The 21,918-nt window shown below is 34.8% G+C and overlaps 1 protein-coding gene across 1 annotated transcript in view; it reads left to right on the top strand.

The window, feature by feature from the left end:
* Positions 1-224: 224 nt before the first annotated feature.
* LOC111057433 (acetylcholine receptor subunit alpha-L1) overlaps positions 225-21,918 on the top strand; it is a 152,124-nt gene continuing 130,430 nt past the window's right edge. The window contains exons 1-2 of the mRNA XM_039435812.1: positions 225-1,524; positions 14,237-15,748. Coding sequence (XP_039291746.1) covers positions 15,524-15,748 — 225 coding nt within the window. The 5' untranslated portion in view covers positions 225-1,524; positions 14,237-15,523. The remainder of the gene's footprint in view (positions 1,525-14,236; positions 15,749-21,918) is intronic.

Below are 21,918 nucleotides of genomic sequence, written 5' to 3'. Positions count from 1 at the left end.
AAGAAAAGTCGCGGAGATTATACAGTTGGAATACTGAGGAAGAGGAGGTGATGATGGTGTAAGAGGATGAGGAGTAGAAGGAAAAGGACCAAGGACGGGTGAGGAGGAAGAACGCAGATTTGCAGCGGTCGAACTGAGTCCGGGACTAACACAGCATCCCTTCCAGCTGAACCCTACCCACCCTAGTTCCCGTCAGCGACCACTAGGATCGCTAGTGTCGCTTCCTCGCTCCATAGCAACGAGCTGGCTGTTCTCCCCGGCTGAGTTAGGGCTAGGCATGCCACACTTGATATTGTTAGCGGCTATTTCTGGCCTGAGCATCGTGACCGTACATTTTACTCGGAATTAGTAGTACTTCAATTATCATCTGTGATCCCCGACAATTTGCCACTTCGATAACTTGAATATTCCCGTTCTTGCTAACCTGATTTCCCTCAACTTCTCCTTCCAGGTCTGTTGTGTGTTTGTCGAGTTGTCAATCAGATCGATTCAACCATTGTTTGTGTAGTGTGCTCAACCTTTGAAATCTATTTTTATTCTGGAAAAACTATTCAACTATCCTATCACGCAGAACTTCCGATCCCATCTCCTCATCCTCGTCTAACTTGGCTTGATTCAAAAATATCATCTTCATATTTTATACTGGTTGATCAGGAAAAAAGTTCCCTGAAGATCTGATTCTCTTAGTAGATAATATTATATCCAATTCATCCAATAGCTTTGAATCTTCACTTTGAATAATATTTAAATTTCGAAATGTTTGAAATATTTTCCCCAAAAGTTTTATAATCAGCCATCAAAATTCTCGTCTTCGTAACTACCATTTTCTTCTACTCCTACCCTTATTTTTGTAAAATTTTTCTCCGCATTAATTTCCTACTCGTTATCACTGGAAGCCTTGTAAGTTAGTTTTTCCCTTTGAATCCTCCCTCTTATAATCTATGACATATTTTGCTGACTCTCCAACTAATCAGAAATATAGTTTGTTATATCACTTCCCTCAATAACTATTATATCTATATAAGATCAAATTATCCTTGGAATTACTATCCAGTTCAGCATAGGACAACCTATACGTCGATTTTTCTCTCAGATAAGAGTATTCTGCCCAACAAAACAGTTCAGGTTAGATCAATTTCCCTTGAAAATTCTGGGGTGAAGTCGTTCAAAGTTCTGAAGGACTGTCTGTTGTAGACATAATTATCACACTGGATCTTTACATATCCAGTTAGCCCCACTGAAATCAAAATTTCCTCTCTCTTCTACCTTCGAAACCATCCACTCTGCTTTCTCTAAGCGTTGAACCTTCCTTGAATTTAACCCATATTTTTCCCCAAATTTATCACCCTCACACGACTTCCTTGAGTGGCTCCCTCGGTTCTTCCTCATCCGTTATGGGGGTTTTCGTCAATGGCATCGTTATTGAACGCGTTTCAATAAAAGCAACAGTCGACGAGCCAACATTTCTGAACGAGTCTTGAAGCAACAACTCTTCCATTTCTCCGCTCATCAAGATAACTACGGGTGAGTTATTGAATAATATTATCACTTACTTCATTTGAAAGTATGATGTTAATGATTATTATGATGACAATCACTGACCGAGCAAAGTGAGGTCTAAGATTCAAGTGGACGATTTGGCATCTCTCTTAATGTTTAAATGTTTATATGTTGCGCATTTACGGCGAAACGCGGTATAAATTTTCATAAAATTTGACAGGTATGTTCCTTTTTCAATTGCACGTCAACGTATATACAAGGTTTTTGGAAATTTTGCATAATACAAAAGGAAAAAGGAGCCTCCTTCATACGCCAATATTAGAGTAAAAATCAGACTATAGAATTATTCATCATAAATGAGCTGACAAGTGATAACACAGATGTGTGGAGAAGCCAGTCCATTGCTGTATATCCATGTGGTCTATAGTTTCAATCAGGTACTTTTGGATGAGAATACTGCGTAAGGTCTACTGTTCACAGAACTACTAGTAGAGTAAAAATCAGACTATAGAATTATTCATCATAAATCAGCTGACAAGTGATTACACAGATGTGTGGAGAAGCCAGTCTATTGCTGTATTTCCATGAGGTCTATAGTTTCAATCAGGTACTTGTGGATGAGAATACTGCGCGAGGTCTACTGTTCACAGAACTACTAGTAGAGTAAAAATCAGACTATAGAATTATTCATCATAAATCAGCTGACAAGTGATTACACAGATGTGTGGAGAAGCCAGTCTATTGCTGTATTTCCATGAGGTCTATAGTTTCAATCAGGTACTTGTGGATGAGAATACTGCGTGAAGTCTACTGTTCACAGAACTACCAGTTTATACAATAAGTACATTATCAAAATGATAGGGAGAGAAAAAATTAGGTAACCTTGTGCTATTCCTCTCCCAAATTTAGATAACACATAGTCCGAAATAGGTTAAGTCTTGTAGTTCTTCAATTCACAAAATTTTCTTTCATCAAGTATTATGATTACAATTTATCAACTATCATGATTGAACGTAGCGGGTTGTTATGCTAGGCATATACCAGTTAGTCAAGACAAGACAAGACAAGACATGATCAGACACAATACTTCACATAGTTGCTTATGACGCAACACACACTGATTAGTCATTGCAATTAGACATGTCTTCATAAGCTACTACGTGAAGTATTGTCTCTGATCATGTCTTGTTCTTGACTAAAGCTGCGTTTACACCTAAGTTAATAACTTAATCCTCATAGATTCTACTAGATTGAACATAACTTATCATACACATGATAACATATGTGTTTGTCAAGTTCCGTTCAATCTAATAGAATCTATAAGGATTAAGCTATCAACATTCTGTTGATAACTATGGTGTAAACCCAGCTTAACTAGTGTGTTCCTAGCCTTACTAATGTGCTGGTCCTTAAATCCATTGCTCGTTTGTGAGTTTGTGTATTTGTTTGTATGTTCGACAAGATTCATACAAACAAGTCTTGATTGGTTTCTTCAATTAACTTCAAATTCTCAACACAAATTATTTGAACCATTAAGCCGTGTCTACACTGAACAAACGTTCGACAAACATGTTTGTTGAAAAAGTTTGGGCAAATTTTATTATGCTTGACAAACAATGTTTGCCTGTGGCCAGTGTGGACACGTCAGCAGACAAAATATTTGTAAGTGGGAAGAACAGGTTTTATGTTTTACAGCTGTCAACTCTGAAAATGTTTGGAAAGACAGTAATTTTTTGTTTGACAAACTTTTTAAAATGTTTGTTCCTGAGCTCCTCAACAAACATGTTTGCCGAACATGTATGTCAAATATTTGATCAGTGTGGACACGGTTTTATACAGATCAAGTTTGTTGGTCAACGAAATTGACTCACTCCTAGCAGAATATCATTGAAAGTGCTTTAAACAACGTTGGGATGACTTATCATCCAGCTGACTGTTTATATAATTATGTCTTGAGAGCTATCATACAGAAGTCCTGTCCTTTGTTTTCAGCTGCCTCGAATTTTGTTTATAACTCATTGAACGAGCGTCAGCGAGTTCCCACTTTCCACTTACCGAAGTCCAAAGTCCTCCGTCTGTTAGTATGTTTTACAATAAATTTAGAAAGAATTGATCAATCAGCTTCAAATTTCAAACACGTATTCTTTGATCTTTTTCACAGGCCAAGTGCATTGGAAAAAGAAATTGACTCACTCCTTCGTCTTTTTTGAGGATATTATAGATAACATTGAAAGTGCATGTGAAAAAACATTGTTTTGATATATCATTTAGTCAGATGAAGAATTCATTGCAAGCAATTACTACAGTTTTCCATTCATTCATGAAACTACCAACTGATCAACTGAGGCTATTTGGGAGCTATCACACAGACAGTCCGTCAGCATACGCTGACACATGCTTTCAGCTGGTTAATATGCAACATGATTTACAACTCTTACATCAACAAACTGATACAGGTTGAGATATCAATGTGCGGTTTTCGCCATTTATTTTCTCTTGGAACTCTGTAACGAAATCATGTATCACATGACCACCTTCTCATTTGGGAAAATGAATTTGGATTCATATGAGAGACAAAAATGTTGAAGCTACAAAGTATTTTTTCATTTCAAATAGGATTCCAAATGAAACCTAATGTCAAATTATTCTTGTGAAAGAAATATTCAGCGGTTTCCATAATATCCACCAACTCTGTATAATCAAAAGTTGCGGGTTTCAAATATTACAATACAACAGTTCATGGGCGAGCTCTCCAACCCAGGGGGTCACTAGTCTATTCATAGGCTTGTCACACACAATCATATCGATTTCAGTAGATCATCAGAACCTAAAATACAGATATAACCGACCCGGCAGAATACGGTCAGCTGATTACGACTGAGTATCGATCAGCTGATTGTGTGCGGACTATTGCAAGATTCAACACACAATATCGGGGCACCGAGCTTCGCTCGTTATTTATTTACAGAACTCAATTCTTTAAAAAGATTGGGGAAGGACTAACAGGCACAGCCAAAAACTGTTACTTCCCCGAATTTTTATTTATACACTATAAATAAGTTATTCCAAAGAGTAGGTTATGTACCATACACTTGAATTCAGGTTAAACTTTCAGTCAAAATATTTGAAAACATAAAAGTTCTAATTTAGATTGTTTACATAACAAATTGAATAACAAAATAACACTCACTAATTACTCAGAACTGTAAAATAATGATCAACTTCGAGTATTATGATATACAGAGTGATTCTTAATTATGGTGAAATAATTTAATACGTGATAGTAGAGGTAAAAATAAGAAAAAAGTTTTCTTGAACATATAGTTGAGGAATTCTTTGTATAGCCTTAATACAATATTTGTTAAGTAGCACGCCTTCAATACTTACCTATAATTAAAAGTGTTTTATGACTTTAGACATATTGATTGGTGTAAATGTTTGTTTGACGATTGTTTCAACATGTGAAAGTGTTTCTGACAATAAAAGTGATTTGATTTGATTATATCCATAAACGCTTCATTAGCGAGCTATACAGAGTGAAAGATTTCGCCCGGAATTCAGTTCCTCTGGTGAAATAATACACCGATGCTGAATTGTTTGGGGACTAGTTTTTGAAAAACGTATGGTGGATTCATATGGAAAAATATCTGAAAAATTGAATAAAACTAGTCTGGAAGCTGTAGTGTGAGTAGTTTTTGAGAAAAAAAGTTAAAATATGCAAAAAATGTAAGTAGAAAAACACAGATTTCTACGTTTGATGCCCAATAACTTTCTTTAATGACCAGGAAACAAATAATTTTTCGAAATAAAAATTGTAGAGATTTTAATTCTGAAGAGAATTATGTAAGCTGTGTAAACTAAATTTGAATAAATGTTGAATAAAATGTATTCTAATGTAGTACATTACACCACAAAAATTTGCTGTTTTATTAGGAGAGAGCCAATAACACATAGGTTGTAGCTGATTGCAAATGAAACATGGATTTAAACATGGATTTGTTCCAAAACAGCTGATTTATTTTGTTTTAAATAATAAAATATTCAAAAGAAATTGTCAGCTGAAAACTATTTTCAGAAATATTTTAGCTCACTGTTGAACAAAACAACAAACTGTAAGTTAGGCCTACTGTAACCGCGCTGAGTTTTCTGTTTAATCTATTAACCATTTATTTGTAACCATTCCACTTTGCTTTTTCGTGTTGAGTGTTAACTTTTTAAAAAACGGCAGGTAATTTCAGACATTATTAATACTCCGAATTAGCTGACGTGCATTTAATGTATGGGATGGGACACAGTAATAAAACTGAAACAAGACGTTTGTATCAAGAAAACTAACCTAACCGAGTATGTCCAAGTTCGAGGTTTTTTGCCACTATTCATCAACGTCTGTCTGAAACAGGTTCTTTGATGTCCAAAGAGCACATTTATGCAGGCAGTCCCCGATCCACTAGGACTGTTGAGTTAAAGGAACAAGTTCTTAATGAAATTTATGAAGATCCAGAGAAGAGCACGAGAGAATTGTCAGTGGAGTTTAATGTCAATCAATCTATTATTTTGAGGATCCTAAAAGAGCAACAATTACATCCATATACCACCTCCTGAAAGTTCATACTCTATTGCCACGAGACTGTATTCCCCGTGCTGGTATTTGCCGATGGTTTTTAGAAAAACTTGTTAACCCAAACTTTTGAACAACCGTTTTATTTACCGACTAGGAACACTTTACAAGAACAGCTATCGTTAACGTCCAAAAACCAACATATTTGGGCAGATGATGCCATCAATCCCAATCGTCCACATCAGTTTTCAGTAAACATTTGGGCAGGAATCATAGAAGATCATCTACTTCTGTTCGAGCTTTCTCCCAGGCTTAATGGCATAATCTACTTAAACTTTCTGAGAGAGGAGCTATTTATCTTACTTGAAGATTTACCTCTTCAGTTCCGCCAATACATTTGGTTTATGCATGATGGAGCTCCAGCACACTTCAGTGTTGCTGTTCGTGAACACGAACACCTGAATCACAGGTTTCCAAATCAATGGATAGGCCGAGGTGTGCCAGTACCATGGCCAGCTAGGTCACCACACTTGAATCCTTTGGATTTTTATCTTTGGGGACACTTGGAAACCTTAGTATACAATACTCCGATTGATACAATTGAAGAACTCCGATTAAGGATTTTGAACTGGATAGAAATGATAAAGCACTCCTGGAATATTTGAACGGATCCGACAATCGATGAGAAGACGTCTGAACATATGCATTAAAAAAAACGGAGGTCACTTTGATCATCATCTTTAGTCTTTTGGTATAAGTTTAATGTCATTTAGATGATATGTTACTTTCATATAAGAATCAAACTTTCCATAAAAACTGAATATTTTATTTGCAATCAGCTACAACCTATGAATTATTAGTTCTCTCCTCATAAAACAGCAAATTTTGCGGTGTAATGTACTACATTAGAATACATTTTATTCAACTTCTATTTAAATTCAGTTTACACAGCTTACATAATTTTTCTCAGAATTAAATTCTCTACAATTTTTATTTCGAAAAATTATTTGTTTACTGGTCATTAAAGAAAGTTATTGGGCATCAAACGTAGAAATCTGTGTTTTTCTACTTACATTTTTTGCATATTTTAACTTTTTTCTCAAAAACTACTCACACTACAGCTTCCAGACTAGTTTTATTCAATTTTTCAGATATTTTTCCATATGAATCCACCATACTTTTTTCAAAAACTAGTCGCCAAACAATTCAGCATCGGTGTATTTCACCAGAGGAACTGAATTCCTGGCGAAATCATCCACTCTCTATAGCTCGCTAATGAAGCGTTTATGGATATATGTTTATAAGAACTTTTTTTCTTTTTTCACCTCTACTATCACGTATCAAATTATTCTACCATAATTAAGAATCACCCTGTATACCTTCTCATGTCAACAAATCAGATTTTTTCGATCGAGACAATTAAAATTTCTAGATTTCTCGCAAGATACGGTAAGCTGATTGTTTACACAGCTGATCTCCACACAGGCACATCTTCTGTTATCGACAGACGACGAAATTATCATCTGTTGTCCAAGGATGAATTATCCTTTCCATGTCCTTCAGCGAGTTTTCCCAGGGATAAGATCTAGTGCAATCGAATTTTTATATTATAAACCTACTATGTTACAAATTTCGTGAAAATCGTTAAAGCCGTTTCCGAGATCCATTGGACATACATAACTAGATAACCGGATAACCAGATAACCATATAAAGAAATTGCTCGCTTGATATAATAGGATAAGCTTTATTTGCATTATCAACAGGACAAAAGCCTCTCATACGAGGTAAATAATAGTTGGCAAAATTACAAATTACAAAATACAGAATTCATTTACATACAGCTTGTTATAACTTGTCGATTATATTCTTCCATTATTCGCTATTTGTGGCTAAGGTGAACCACAATCATGTCTCCCACGCGCTGTTCCATCTCGTTCCTCCATAGATAAGCTGGACGTTCCCTCCCACTGGTACAGTCACGCGGTATCCAGTGCATATCTTCGCCCACCGCTCTGCTCACATTCTTGACACGTGGCTGGCCCATCTCCATTTGATTAGGTGCGCTTCTTTTTTAAGGTACTTCACCTTCACCTGTCTCAAAATTTCGGTGCTCCCGATTCTCTGGTACAGTCGCAGACCAAGAATGTTCCTTGTCATCCATGTTTGCGTTCGTCCAATGATTAGTATTGTTATATCATTTTAAATTTCATTCACTGTTTTCGGATATTCGAGAGTAGCAAATGAAACTTATCTGTCACACTATTTGACCACTTGCATTCTCTGTGGACCACTGTGCAAATGTGAATTATCATAGAATAGGATAGAAAATAGAAAAAAAAATCTATTATTAAATGAATATTGAATGAATAAGCTACCTTAAGCGAACCCCAAAGAGGCTGCTTGACAAGGTACTATATACAAAACATGTAAATTCAAATATAAATATACATATACCAGTGAACTTTATTTTTACAAGAATTTACTCAACCGTTAAAATTATCATGATATTTACTAATTAATTGTTGGCTCAGCTCTCAAAAATCTCGAAAGTGTTATTGACCGAACGAGTGAGCTCTATGTTTTAACTCTGATTTTCTTTTGTCTGTCTGTATGTAAGGCGATTACGGCCAAACGCGTTGATACTATTCGATGAGATTTGGCAGGAATATTCCTTTTTCAACTGCGCGTCGATGTGAACACAAGGTTTATTGAAATTTTGCATTTTAAGGATGATATGAAGAGAAAAGGAATTCCTCCTTACTCTGATATCACTATATATATATTATCTACTTTGAAGATAGGATCAATCAGAATTATCCATAATCAATCAGCTGACAAGTGGATTATTCATTGCATGCATTACACAGATATCTGGCCGAGTCTATTTCTATGAGGTAGGGTTTCAATATTTTTTATGATGTGTGCCCATCAGTATCAATATTGATTCGAATATTTGAAAAACAAATTTAATAGGTGATTGAAAATAAAATTAAAATGATTAAATGAACTGAAGAAATGCCAAAGAAACTATAATATGTTGATTGAAAAAAATTAAATTTAAAATAGTTGAGAAATATTTATAGCAGATGGAAAGATTATCACGGAGCTGGATACATTTTCATTTGGGATACAAATTCAAACGTGAAGTGAGTTTATAAACATAAGTGGATTTTTGATCTTGAAGATTGACAATTGACAGTTCTTGAGAGTAATATTATGATTTAACTATGAATTGTGATTCAACTGAATTAACTAGAACAGGTGACATCAGATACTTGAGATGAGAAAACTGCGTGAGGTCTACTGTTCAAAGAACTACTAGTAATGTAAAGTCAACCTGAACTTACATTCGAAAAATAGAACGGAATGAATTACAACAATACAATACATTAGTGATGAATTACATTATGCTACATCTAAAGTGTAATAATTATTCAACCAAATTTTCAATTTTTTTTCAACAGGCGCGCGCGCGCGTGTGTGTGTGTGGGTATGTGTGTGTGTGCGTCTGTGTACACGATATCTCATATCCCAATTAACGGAATGACTTGAAATTTGGAACTTAAGGTCCTTACAATATAAGGATCCGACACGAACAAGCTCGATCAAATTCAATTAAAGGTGGCAGCTAAAATGGCGAAAATTTTGTCAAAAACAGGGGTTTTCGCAATTTTCTAGAAAACGGCTCCAACGATTTTTATCAAATTCATACCAAAAAAGTCATTGATAAGCTCTATCAACTGCCTTCAGTCCGATGGCTGTAAAAATTTCAGGAACTCCGCCCCATCTATGCGAAGTTTGATTTTAGATTCCGAATTATCAGGCTTCAAATACAATTTGAACAGAAAAATTCAAGTGGATAAAATTGAGCATGAAAATCTCTACAATTAATGTTCAGTAACATTTTCTCCTAAAATTGATAATAAACTTGAAATTCGAGAAAATGCTATTATTTCAATTGCAAACAATTGACAACTTTTGATTCTATTGAATCATTCACTATGAAGAAAAAGCAGACGTCGTGTGTTTCCAGCGTTATTGTCCTGTCACCAGCTGGCGTATTTCTTTGAATAATAGTAGACTTGTGATGCGCGTGAACACTAGCGTCAGGTGATCAATTTTCATAATAGCAAGGAAAGTTGTGTGAGTGCGCCACACCAGATTTTTTTAAACTTATTATGTATAACTTATTAGTAGAGTTTTTAATTTGAACATTACTTCGAGTTATAATTCCTAACAGCTCTAATTCATCACAACCCGGTCGTGTGTTAATGGGAAGGATATTTTATATCCTTGTTAGAGAATCGACAATTATTTGTTGAAACATCGCCGATTTATGAAGTTACATCAAATTATTATGTTATTGCTATTATAATTGCATTCAATCTTTATTCTCATTGATTAATTATTTATACTTCGCAAAATTTGTTGAATAACTAGCATTATCTTCATTTAATGTGAATTAGTGTATAAGCCAGTAAATATTGTAACATACACGAAAAGAGAAATTTAATCTAATTCCTTAAATCATATCGATCTTCCATAACTAAATGTTTTTTGTTGAAATAATTTTCTAAAATCAAAGAGAACAGAATTATTCCTATTATAATCAAAACCTTGCATCTATGAAATATCTCCCTGAGAATTGCTGATGCGCGTGATGCGTCAGGTGATCAATTTTCATAATAGCAAGGAAAGTTGTGTGAGTGCGCCACACCAGATTTTTTTAAACTTATTATGTATAACTTATTAGTAGAGTTTTTAATTTGAACATTACTTCGAGTTATAATTCTATTATTATTATAATAATTATTCCTATTATAATCAAAACCTTGCATCTATGAAATATCTCCCTGAGAATTGCTGACCAACGTTAAATTTTCCTCTGCAACGAAGATATTCTCCCAAGATAAGCATTGCTAGCAAATCCCCAACCTTATAATATGAGTAATGATGATTATTGAAATAACATGGACATGGATTGTTATTTATTGGAATTGTATTTACTCTACTCTGATATTCAAGAGAATAGTGATGGAACTAGTGTGTCCCTACTCAACTGCTTGTCTTCACTCAGACCCACTGAGGATTACTGTGACTCTCAAGTGACAGAGTCTATGAGTTACGTTCTACATCTTCAGTCAGAGGAGAGGGCAGTTGGTCCACACAATTGAATGATTCCTGAAATACATTTTGAAACAAACATATTTAGTCCAGGCAACGAATGTTCAAAAAAAGGTATAGAGGGAAAAGTTTGGAAAACGATTTTCGACCACGCAGATCTTCTAAGGATAGTAAGAGGATAAACATATCTAAAGTTCTCACGCCTATCCCCTGTGCTAAGAGGGTGGGTTGGGGTTGTCTTGAAAGTACCATATTTTAGTTTCTTGCACGTATCTCGAACAATATAAGTCTTTCAGAAATTTTTGTGAAATACAAAATTGAAGCTTACAAATTAGCCTACAAGTTTTGTCTGTAGAATTTGGACATATATCTTTTAGTTTTCTAGGTATGAGCTATCGAACGTCTCACTTTATGAAGAAAAACCATTCCGGCTCCGATTTTTTCATATTTTTCCCTTATAACTTCTCAACCATCGATTGAAAAAATCCATGCTAAGTATGAGCTCTCAAAGCATCATATTCTTTCCAATTTAATGTATTATTTCATTAATTTACGCATCTCTCTATGATTGTTGCAGCCGTTATAGTAGATCTATTAAATGAAGAATCTTCAGTCTACAGATGGAAATTACTGAGATATTGCAATTATTCAAATGCTAATTAATCAATTATTATCATTAAACGAAGATCCAAATCAAATGCTTTGAATCACCCCGAAGACTTCTGCTACTGCAAATATTGACAACAGGGTAAACAGCTAGATGGAAATTCGATGAGCGCAACTATTCAAAAATTATTTTGATATAGTGATATCGGAGTATGGAGGAAATAAATTCCTTTTCCTTTCATATCATCCTTAATTTTTTTAAAAACCTTGTGAATACATCGACGCGCAGTTAAAGAAGGAATATTCTTGCCGAATCTCATAAGATTCTATCATCGCGTTTGGGTGTGAATGCGTTACATACATTCATACATACAGCCAGACGAAAGAAAATCATAGTTAAAACATGAACTCACTAAGCTCGGTCAATTATAATTATTCATCATGAATGTAATTTATAACCTATAATGACATATTGGATTCGAATTTTTCCACTCATATTTAATTTACTCTTTCTTATGGACTCAATAATTCATTATTCAAACTCATAATCGTTTGCTGTCTAATAATCAATGATGTGTTCTGAGATCATGAATTGGTACAGATTGCACAAAACCCGGTTAAATTTTAATCATAATTTATTCCAGATATCTTATTAAAAGTGTCTTCTCTGATTAGTTGTAGTGAAATCAATCACGGTTAACATTTAACCGGAAACCGGGCCTTAAATTATCTAACTGATAATTGCATATATTCATTGAACAATGAGAGAAGACGAATAAGAATAAGAAGAAGAAGAAGAAGAAGAAAAAGAAGAAGTAGAAGAAGATGGTGTACTGATATCTCATGATGGACGGGATATTCGTATCAACTACGCTATACATTACATATCAACAGAGCATACATTACACATTCATGATAAATTATAATATTGTACTCTGGTCCTTTCTTATGTAGAAAATTGCTATTGCCAGCTTCACTTGAAAGAAAATGTTATTTCATGAGTTATTTTATGACTTGCTCCGCAAGGGTCTAATAAATAAATTGAGAAACTGAAAGCTTCACTTACTGGAATCTTGAATAATAAAAAATAGGCCTATCACCATCCTCGGCCAATTAAAAATCTATATACAAAATTTCAATTTCATCAGTTGAGTAGTTGAGACGTGATGATGCGTCATTCATGAAATTCCTATCCCTTACGTGTATGAGCTAGTTCTTTCCTCTATTATATTATAGATGTAATATCAGGGCACCGAGCTCCGCTCGTCATTTATTTATTGATATACAGAACACAATTCTTTGAAATGATTGAGGAATGACTAACAAGCACAGCCAAAAACTGTTTTTTCCCGAATTTTGATTCATACACTATAAAATATAGTCCATAGATTAGGTTATGTTCCATCATACACTTGAATTCATATCCAAATTCTAGTCCAAACATTTGAAAACAGAAAAGTTCTAATTTAGATTGTTTACAAACCAAATTGAATAACAAAATAACACTCACTAATCACTTAAGACTGTACAAAAATGATTAGCTTTGAAAATTCTGATATACTCCAATTAGAATGATATATCATGTCATTTTAACAAATCAGAGAATTTCGATCAAGTCGATTAAACTTTGTAGATAATATTTCTCGTGAGATAAGCTGATTGATTCAACAGCTGAACATACTTCTGTCTCTCTCCCACATACGCACTCGTATTTTCTGTTATCGACAGACGACGAAATTATCATCTGTTTTTCCAAGGATGAATAATGATTATCCTTTTCATATCCTTATGCGATTTTTTCTAGCGTTGGGACCTAGTGCAATCGAATTTTTATATCACAAACCCACTATGTTTCAAATTTCGTAAAAATCGTTAGAGCTGTTTTCGAGAACCGTTGGACACGGATATATAGCCATATAAACTAGTAGTTCTGTGAACAATAGACCTCACGCAGTATTCTCATCCACAAGTACCTGATTCTAACTATATACCTTATGGAAATACAGTAATAGACTGGCTTCTTCACACATCTGTGTAATCACTTGTCAGCTGATTTATGATGAATAATTCTATAGTCTGATTTTTTCTATAATATTGGAGTATGAAGGAGGCTCCTTTTTCCTTTTATATTATCCTTGAAATGCAAAATTTCCAAAAACCTTGTATATACGTCGACGCGCAATTTAAAAAGGAACATACCTGTCAAATTTCATGGAAACCTATTACCGCGTTTCGCCGTAAATGCACAACATATAAACATTTAAACATTAAGAGAAATGCCAAACCGTCGACTTGAATCTTAGACCTCACTTCGCTCGGTCAATAAATACAGAAACTGCTAGCTCAATATAATAGGATTCTGAGTGTACGAGCGCCCTTGAATTGTGATAAATTTGAATTCGATTCATTGCCAGTCGCATCAGATTGACGAAGGTTTTTTGTTTCAGGATGGAGCGTCTGATCAGCAGATTCACTTAGGATCTCTTCGATCAGCAGCAATAATGTTCTTACTCTTCAACGACAAAGACAGTAAGACCTTGATAGCCCTCATCAAATTCAAGACGCTCACAAAGAACAAGCTTAAAAAGCTCTTTGCAGTCGGCAAAAATCGAACGAACAAGAAAAACTACTACCCCGACTACGAAGAAAAGTACAGTGTGGAACGTGGTGATGATATACAGACACTAGTGAGTTTCTGATAGGAATATTGAATGTTTGAACAATCACTACATTCACTATCAATTCATAAATGTATCTTACATGAGACATTTTCTGAATCAAAAAACACTAATTTCTCCCCTTTAAAAAACTGAAACAAACCTAATCAACTACAATTAAATAAGTGTTAAACTCTAAATTTTTCAAAATCATTCGAAATTCAGAGAAAATACTCAAAGTTGACCCTTGATACATCAAGCCAAAGCAAAGCATGTTGGTTTTCGATTGTTAAGGTATTAGATAGAAAAAGTAAAATAAATTGACAAAGTCTGAATTCTGAATTAGCTTTAATCTGAAAGTGACTTATTTTCAAGTTCCTCCAAAACATTCAGGACACAAACAAACATCCGCCATTCTGTGAACACCGCCATTTCGAGTTTGAAGGATTTTGTGAACACTGCCTCCGAGATAACGTACGGGAGGAAGAACTACACAGTATTGTTGTGTGAAACCTCAGAAAGCAATCACAAAATAATCATCCAATCTAATCACAATCTCACATAAAAATTTTGCCTGAATCTAACTCTTTTCACAAGAAATGCATTTTTGGTGTGAAAAGCTTAGCCAGTTTCTGACCACAATCAATAACAAGATATCAAAACTACTCACATCTCAATGTTTGGACGCAGAACCTCACCTTACCCATAGTGTTAAGGTTCTTTGTATCTATAACAATACCTTCCTATGACATTGTCTCACATTGTTTCTAACCCAACGATTGACATTGTGTCTAACCTAACAAGTGATTGTGTACCTAGCCTAACGTGTGACATTGTATCTAACCTAACGTTTGACATTGTATGTAACCTAACGTGTGATGGTGTACCTAACCTAACGTGTGATTGTGTATCCAACCTAACGTTTGACGTTTGAACCAACGTGTGATGGAGTACCTAACCTAACGTGTGACATTGTACCTAACCCAACGTGTGAAGGTGTACCTAACCTGTGACAGTGCACGAGAATTCTCTCCCAACTGTTTTCTGACCTAGTGACCCATTATTTCCCAATTCACGATGCGTCTCTCCGACCTGCGTTTCATTGCGACGAATTACAACTTGCTGAAGATCTTCCTGCTACTCGTATTCATCTGTACGTACTTTGTGGACTGTAATCCAGATGCGAAACGGCTGTACGATGACTTGCTGAGTAACTACAATCGCCTGATCAGACCAGTCAGCAACAACACAGACACAGTCCTCGTCAAGCTGGGACTACGACTGTCTCAGCTTATAGATCTGGTGAGTAAAAATACACACATCTTATTTCTCCTTTACTTGATTATGTAGTATTACTCCAGTCATTATAAATATTATAGCTTGCAAAATTTAGGATAAGATATTGAAGGGTGGGAAAATGAAAAACAAGAAACATCGTACAGGTTTTTGATATCAAAAACAATTAATCAATAAATTATTTATTATGAAATTAGAATTAGAATTAGAATTTATTACGAAATAATAATCAGATGAATATTTCAGGGGCTACTCGCTTTGCTGATCTGTGGTCGTTCAGTTTATGATAATAATAAATAAAAAAAATTACTATTCAGAATTATAGATCTTAAAAATTTAAAAATATGTACAATTAACTATTATCTTACTTCACCTTAACAAGAGTCCCTTGGCCTGCTCTTCAAGGTCCAGTTAAAACACTCCCGAATTTAAATAAAAAAATGTATTAAAAAAAAACTCTGCCAGTTGAATGAATCAAAAACACCAGCTTTCCCTACAAGATTCAAATCTTGAAAATACAATTATGTAGGTTCGAACTGCTCGGACTGCGACAGCCTATAATTGAATTCTCGAGACAGAATCCTTCAGGGAAGCAATGCCTTAACTCAACAACTCACTTTACAAACGGTTCAAGTAATACGGGCCTCGAAAGAAAAATTCCAAATCTATTAATGTGAGAAACACATGCAGCCTCGATTCACAGACCAAAAGTCAACTCACGACTCTTGTTTGTATAGCATGGAACTAAAAACCATAATATTGCCTTCACGAAACGTGATAAAACGATAAAACACACGTTTCATCTTTGTACATTAGAGATATTCTCGCTTTATCAATTATAATTATTTGTAATAATTAAATCCGCGACCAGATTTCCAATTCACAAAATAATATTTCAAAAATTGAATAGGTTTCGATGTCATGTATGACAATATTCAGTTATATTATGGATACCGGTACTTAAAGTCCGGGTCCTGTAGTATTGCCTATTGATGGAGGGCCACTAAATTACAATACTACCCGTTCAAAAACATTGAACATTTTTGAAAATGTATCTTTCAATGAGCAACAGATCCTCTTTTGTATCTTCTCAAAAACAACGTGTTGCCTCTGAAACGATACACAAGGAGCTTTCCTCTTCCTCCTCTTCTTCTTCGGCGTAGGGCCACTAGACTACAATACAACTCGTTTGAAAACATTGAACGTTTTTGAAAATGTATCTTTTCATGAGCAACAGATGCTCTTTTGAAAAGCAACGTGTTGCATCCGATACACAAGGAGCTTTTTGGAGTTATGTCATGTCAGCACAACACAGCCTATCTGCTGACATTCGGTTCAACATGCTCTTTCCATTGTTGGTGATACGTTGCAACTCTCTCATTCATGAGGAATCTCTGTGTGTAGTGAGCTTCCTTCAAGGAAGGCTGATGTTTTTGCAAGGCCGTGAATATGACCCCGCATCAATATGCCGTTTGAAAGTCGCGAAGGCAAAGTTATGGAACTTGTTCTGTGAATATTGTTTCTAATGTTTCAAGGTAGGATACATAAGAAGTCCAAAACCAACTTTCAAATGGAAATTTCCTGTGAATTCACTTGCGATTGTCATATTGGCTGCTGACCATGCAATTACAATAAATTTATAGTGCTGTGAGGAATGATCAAGTACTACTCAAATGTTTTCAACGAAGGCTTCTACTAGTCATATTTTATTCTGATTTTCATTTTTGAACTTCTTTATTGTCCCATATGTTTACATAGTATAAAAATAATTTTTGACCGAACGAAGTGAGGTCTAAAATTCAAGTCGACGGTTTGGCATTTCTCTTAATGTTCTAATGTTTGAATGTTTATATGTTTGAATGTTTGAATGTTTGAACGGCGAAACGCGGTAATAGACTTTCATGAAATTTGACAGGTATGTTCTTTTTTTAATTGCGCGTCGACGTATATACAAGGTTTTTGGAAATTTTGCATTTCAAGGATAATATAAAAGGAAAAAGGAGCCTCCTTCATACTTCAATATTATAGAAAAAATCAGACTATAGAATTATCAATCTTAAATCAGCTGACAAGTGATTACACAGATGTGTGGAGAAGCCAGTCTATTGCTGTATTTCCATAAGGTCTATAGTTAGAATCAGGTACTTGTGGATGAGAATACTGCGTGTGGTCTACTGTTCACAGAACTACTAGTATTATCCTTCAGAACCAATAAAACCCAAAGGTATATTACCTGACATATTCCAAGAAAGCTCTTTGAATAACTTACATTTTTCAAAGTCGGCTTTGTCAAGTTTTCAGATGGTACTCTGTTTTATATTTTCTTTCTCAAGCCAAATGGGAATCGTCTCTGGATACGGCACTTTAAAGTCTGGATAAAGCATGCTCGGCTCTTAGGGGATCTGATAGAATCGGGAAGTGATATTGCACGACAAGCACTTTTGTACACGATATCTCGTCTCCCAATCAACGGAATGACTTGAAATTTGGAACTTACGGTCCTTACACTATAAGTATCCGACACGAACAATAATTTCAATCGAATGCAATTCAAGATGACGGCTAGAATGGCGAAAATGTTGTCAAAAACAGTGGTTTTCACGATTTTCTCGAAAACGGCTCCAACGGTTTTGATAAAATTCATACCTACGAGTAGAATAGTCTTAGACAAGCTCTATCAACAAGTTCCATATCTGTGAAACTTTCAGGAGCTTCGCCCCATCTATGCAAAGTTTGATTTTAGATTCCCAATTATCAGTCTTCAGATACAATTTGAACAAAAAATTTGAAGTGAAAAAGGATTGAGCATGAAAATCTCCACAATTGATGTTCAGTAACATTTTCATTTAAAAATGGAAATAAGCTCGAAAATCGAGAAAATGTGATTATTTAATTGCAAACTGTTGGCAACTGTTGATTATTAAATTATTCAGTATGGAGAGACAGCAAACCTCGTTTGTCTCCGGCGTTATAGTCCTGTTACCAGCTGGCTCAGATCTTAGAATAAGTAGACTTGAGATGCGCGTGAATACTAGCGTCAGGTGATCAATTTTCATAATGGCAAGGAGAGTTGTGTTTATCATATCTTATTTGGCAACGTTGCACTTATCTGTTAAAATTTTCATTGCATTTTCTTGCGATTGACTATAGTTGCGTCATCCTAGACCAAAAATCGCTGTAATTTTGAAAGAAAGAAAGCTTGACTTTGGCACATAAATGGAAGGCTAATAAAAACTTCTTCTTGTGCTCCAGCCACAATGTGAGTGCGCCACACCAGATTTTTTATGGTTCTCTTACAATTACTCACTTCTACATCCTTCAAATGTGCAGGGAGCTTATTTTCAGCTTTAATACCAAACTCCTCAAAGCAGTTCAATTATTTGCATACTTGCACTGGTTCACTCTGAGAAATTCAGAATTTATAGTTTAAATCCTATTTCTATTTACAGAAATACTTGCTGAATCAATTTTTTTATACATAAGACACTCAAGGATGTAAATACCTGGTACATTCAGAATCTTGAATTTTTAAAATAAATCTACACAATCAAATCGAATATTCACATTAGCAATGACCCTTACTGCTCGTTTCAGAAACACAAATATTTTTTTACATTTGTATCATTACCCCAGGCAACAACTCCATGATCCAAATAAGAATAGAGATAAGCAAAATACACTGAAATCAAAACACTCTTATCAATAATGGACTTAAATTTATTTAAAATTACCTTCGTCAGTTTGCCACATGATATTTTGATAAGTGAGTCTCATTTCAAATTCAATTGAATTTTTATTCCAATCAACACAATACAATATACATAAAAAAATCAAAACACAAACAAATCACAATCAAAAATGAATTTCCAAAGAAATACAAAAACAGGCGTCATGGCGAGGTGTGCTGAGAAGAAAGAAAGGAGGAAAAATACCTAGCCAACTATGGTTTCCCATGTAATAGGCAGGTAGAGGGTATTGAAGTAAGGAATGAAGGGTGAAGAAGAGGAGAAAAAGAGAAGTATTGGAGAAGATAGTAAGAAAAAAGAGAAAAAGTTAAAATGCAATTTAAGTAAATTGCTTTGAAACTGTAAATCCGAATTCCAAGAGTTCAGTTTTGTCCTTATTAAGACACAATTTTGCCATGCTACTGCTTTGTATATGGTTTTATAGCTTTTAAGCTATAGAACTACTGCTTTCAATATAGCTTTATAGTTTAATAGCTAATAGTTTTATAGCTTTCTGACGTTGTAATGCATTTTGATGTTCTCTTTTGCTACTACAATAAAACATTTATCTATTCATTCATATAAGATAGCTTTTACTGGTATATCTGATGTAATATTAACTGTTAATTCTTGATAGAAATAATCATTTACATTCGTCAAGGAGATATACTCTTATATTGATCGATTCTAACAGATTGGTGTTGCTATCCTAGTCGATCATTCGATGATGCAGATAGCTCTATCCTTTTCTACCTTCACAACTTCGCCAGATCGTATATAACAATTTAGAGATACAATTAATTTACAAAATATTGAATCTCGATAATAATTATCATGGAGATATACTCTTATATTGATAGATTCTAACAGATTGGTGTTGCTATCCTAGTCGATCATTCGATGAAGCAGATAGCTCTATCCTTTTCTACCTTCACAACTTTGCTAGATCGTATCTGACAATAATTTAGAGATACAATTAATTTACAAAATATTGAATCTCGATAATTATTATCGAGATTCAATATTCTCGATGATAATTATCGAGATTCAATATTTTGTAGATTAATTGTATCTCTACATTGTTAGATACGATCTGGCGAAGTTGTGAAGGTGGAGAAGGATAGAGCTATCAGCTTTATAGAATGATTGACTAGGATAGCAACACCAATCTGGTAAAGTTGTGAAGGTAGAAAAGGATAGCACTTCCTCGCCGTCGAATGATCGACAAGGATAGCAGCACCCATGTTAATTAAATACTGTTATCACAACGTGTACCACACTATAGCAACAGTAAGCTTTCCTGTCGGGTCCACTCACTTTATAACGTAGGAGTGGAGATAGAGAGTTCGAGTAGAGTACAGAGAAAAGCAGGAAAAGGTGATGACGAAGAGGGAATTTTCAGAAAGGTAGATGAAGAAGAAGAACAACAACAACGAGAAGAAGAACACGAATGAAGGGGGAAGCGAGAGACGATGAATTTGACATCATAGATGAGAGCTGATAATTCCAGTGAAATAGCTGTGAAGCTACCGGGGAGTTAAGGGGAGGGGCCTGCAAGCACTGAGCTGTGATTGGTGATTGGCCAACAGCCGGTAGCCAATAGCAACCCGTTGTCAAGGAAGTGTTACCACTGGTAACCCAAATCAATACAGGTGACTGTAACATAATTGGGATTGATTTCCTTTCTGGGAAACTAGTCGTTGCAATGGTGCGCACATCAAGAGTATTGTAAGTTGGGGGGGGGGGTGACCGGGGGGCTGTAATACCTCTCGGGGGGACAGGGGGCCCTTGGAAAAATGTTGATGAAATGAATCCTTCAAACGCTTTTCTAAGCGTTCTGGTAGTGTTTTTGCGATATTCTTTAATTAAAATCGATTTATATGTTGTCTACAATAAGGTTCAACGATGATAGAATCAAAATAATAATTATTATTATTAATTCGTTGTTAACTCGTCAGGTGTATTATAAAAGTGATAATTAATAAATAAAAAATGAGATGAATAGATCTATATAATAAGAGAGAGTAGGGTTGTGTTTGTTCAAAACATGTCAACTTGTGGATTGCATACCAGAAAAACAGGAATGATTTAGATCTCAAAATTTTGCACAAAGATTCTAAAAATATCAATCTCGTGCACCTCGAAACCCAAATTTCAATTTTCCTTCTAGATTCCCCACAATTGATGTTCAAATTTTATTTATGGGACATGAATACATATCATATTATGTTAATATAGAACTATAATCTAGAGAGACTACTACCTCTTCGGAACAGATGGTTGAAATTGGCAACTAAATTAATAATCAGTCATTAATTTTGTCGGGTTGGCATGAAGTTGAGAAAGGTTTCTAAACAAAATTTGAGTTCTGTCATTTCATTAGGTTAGCATCAAGTTTAAGAACTTATCTTTATTCAAGGAAAGAACTGGCTCATACACGTACGGGATAGG

Source organism: Nilaparvata lugens, chromosome 9 (genome assembly GCF_014356525.2).
Source record: "Nilaparvata lugens isolate BPH chromosome 9, ASM1435652v1, whole genome shotgun sequence".
Taxonomy (NCBI): domain Eukaryota; kingdom Metazoa; phylum Arthropoda; class Insecta; order Hemiptera; family Delphacidae; genus Nilaparvata; species Nilaparvata lugens.
This window is presented reverse-complemented; position numbering and strand designations above follow the sequence as displayed.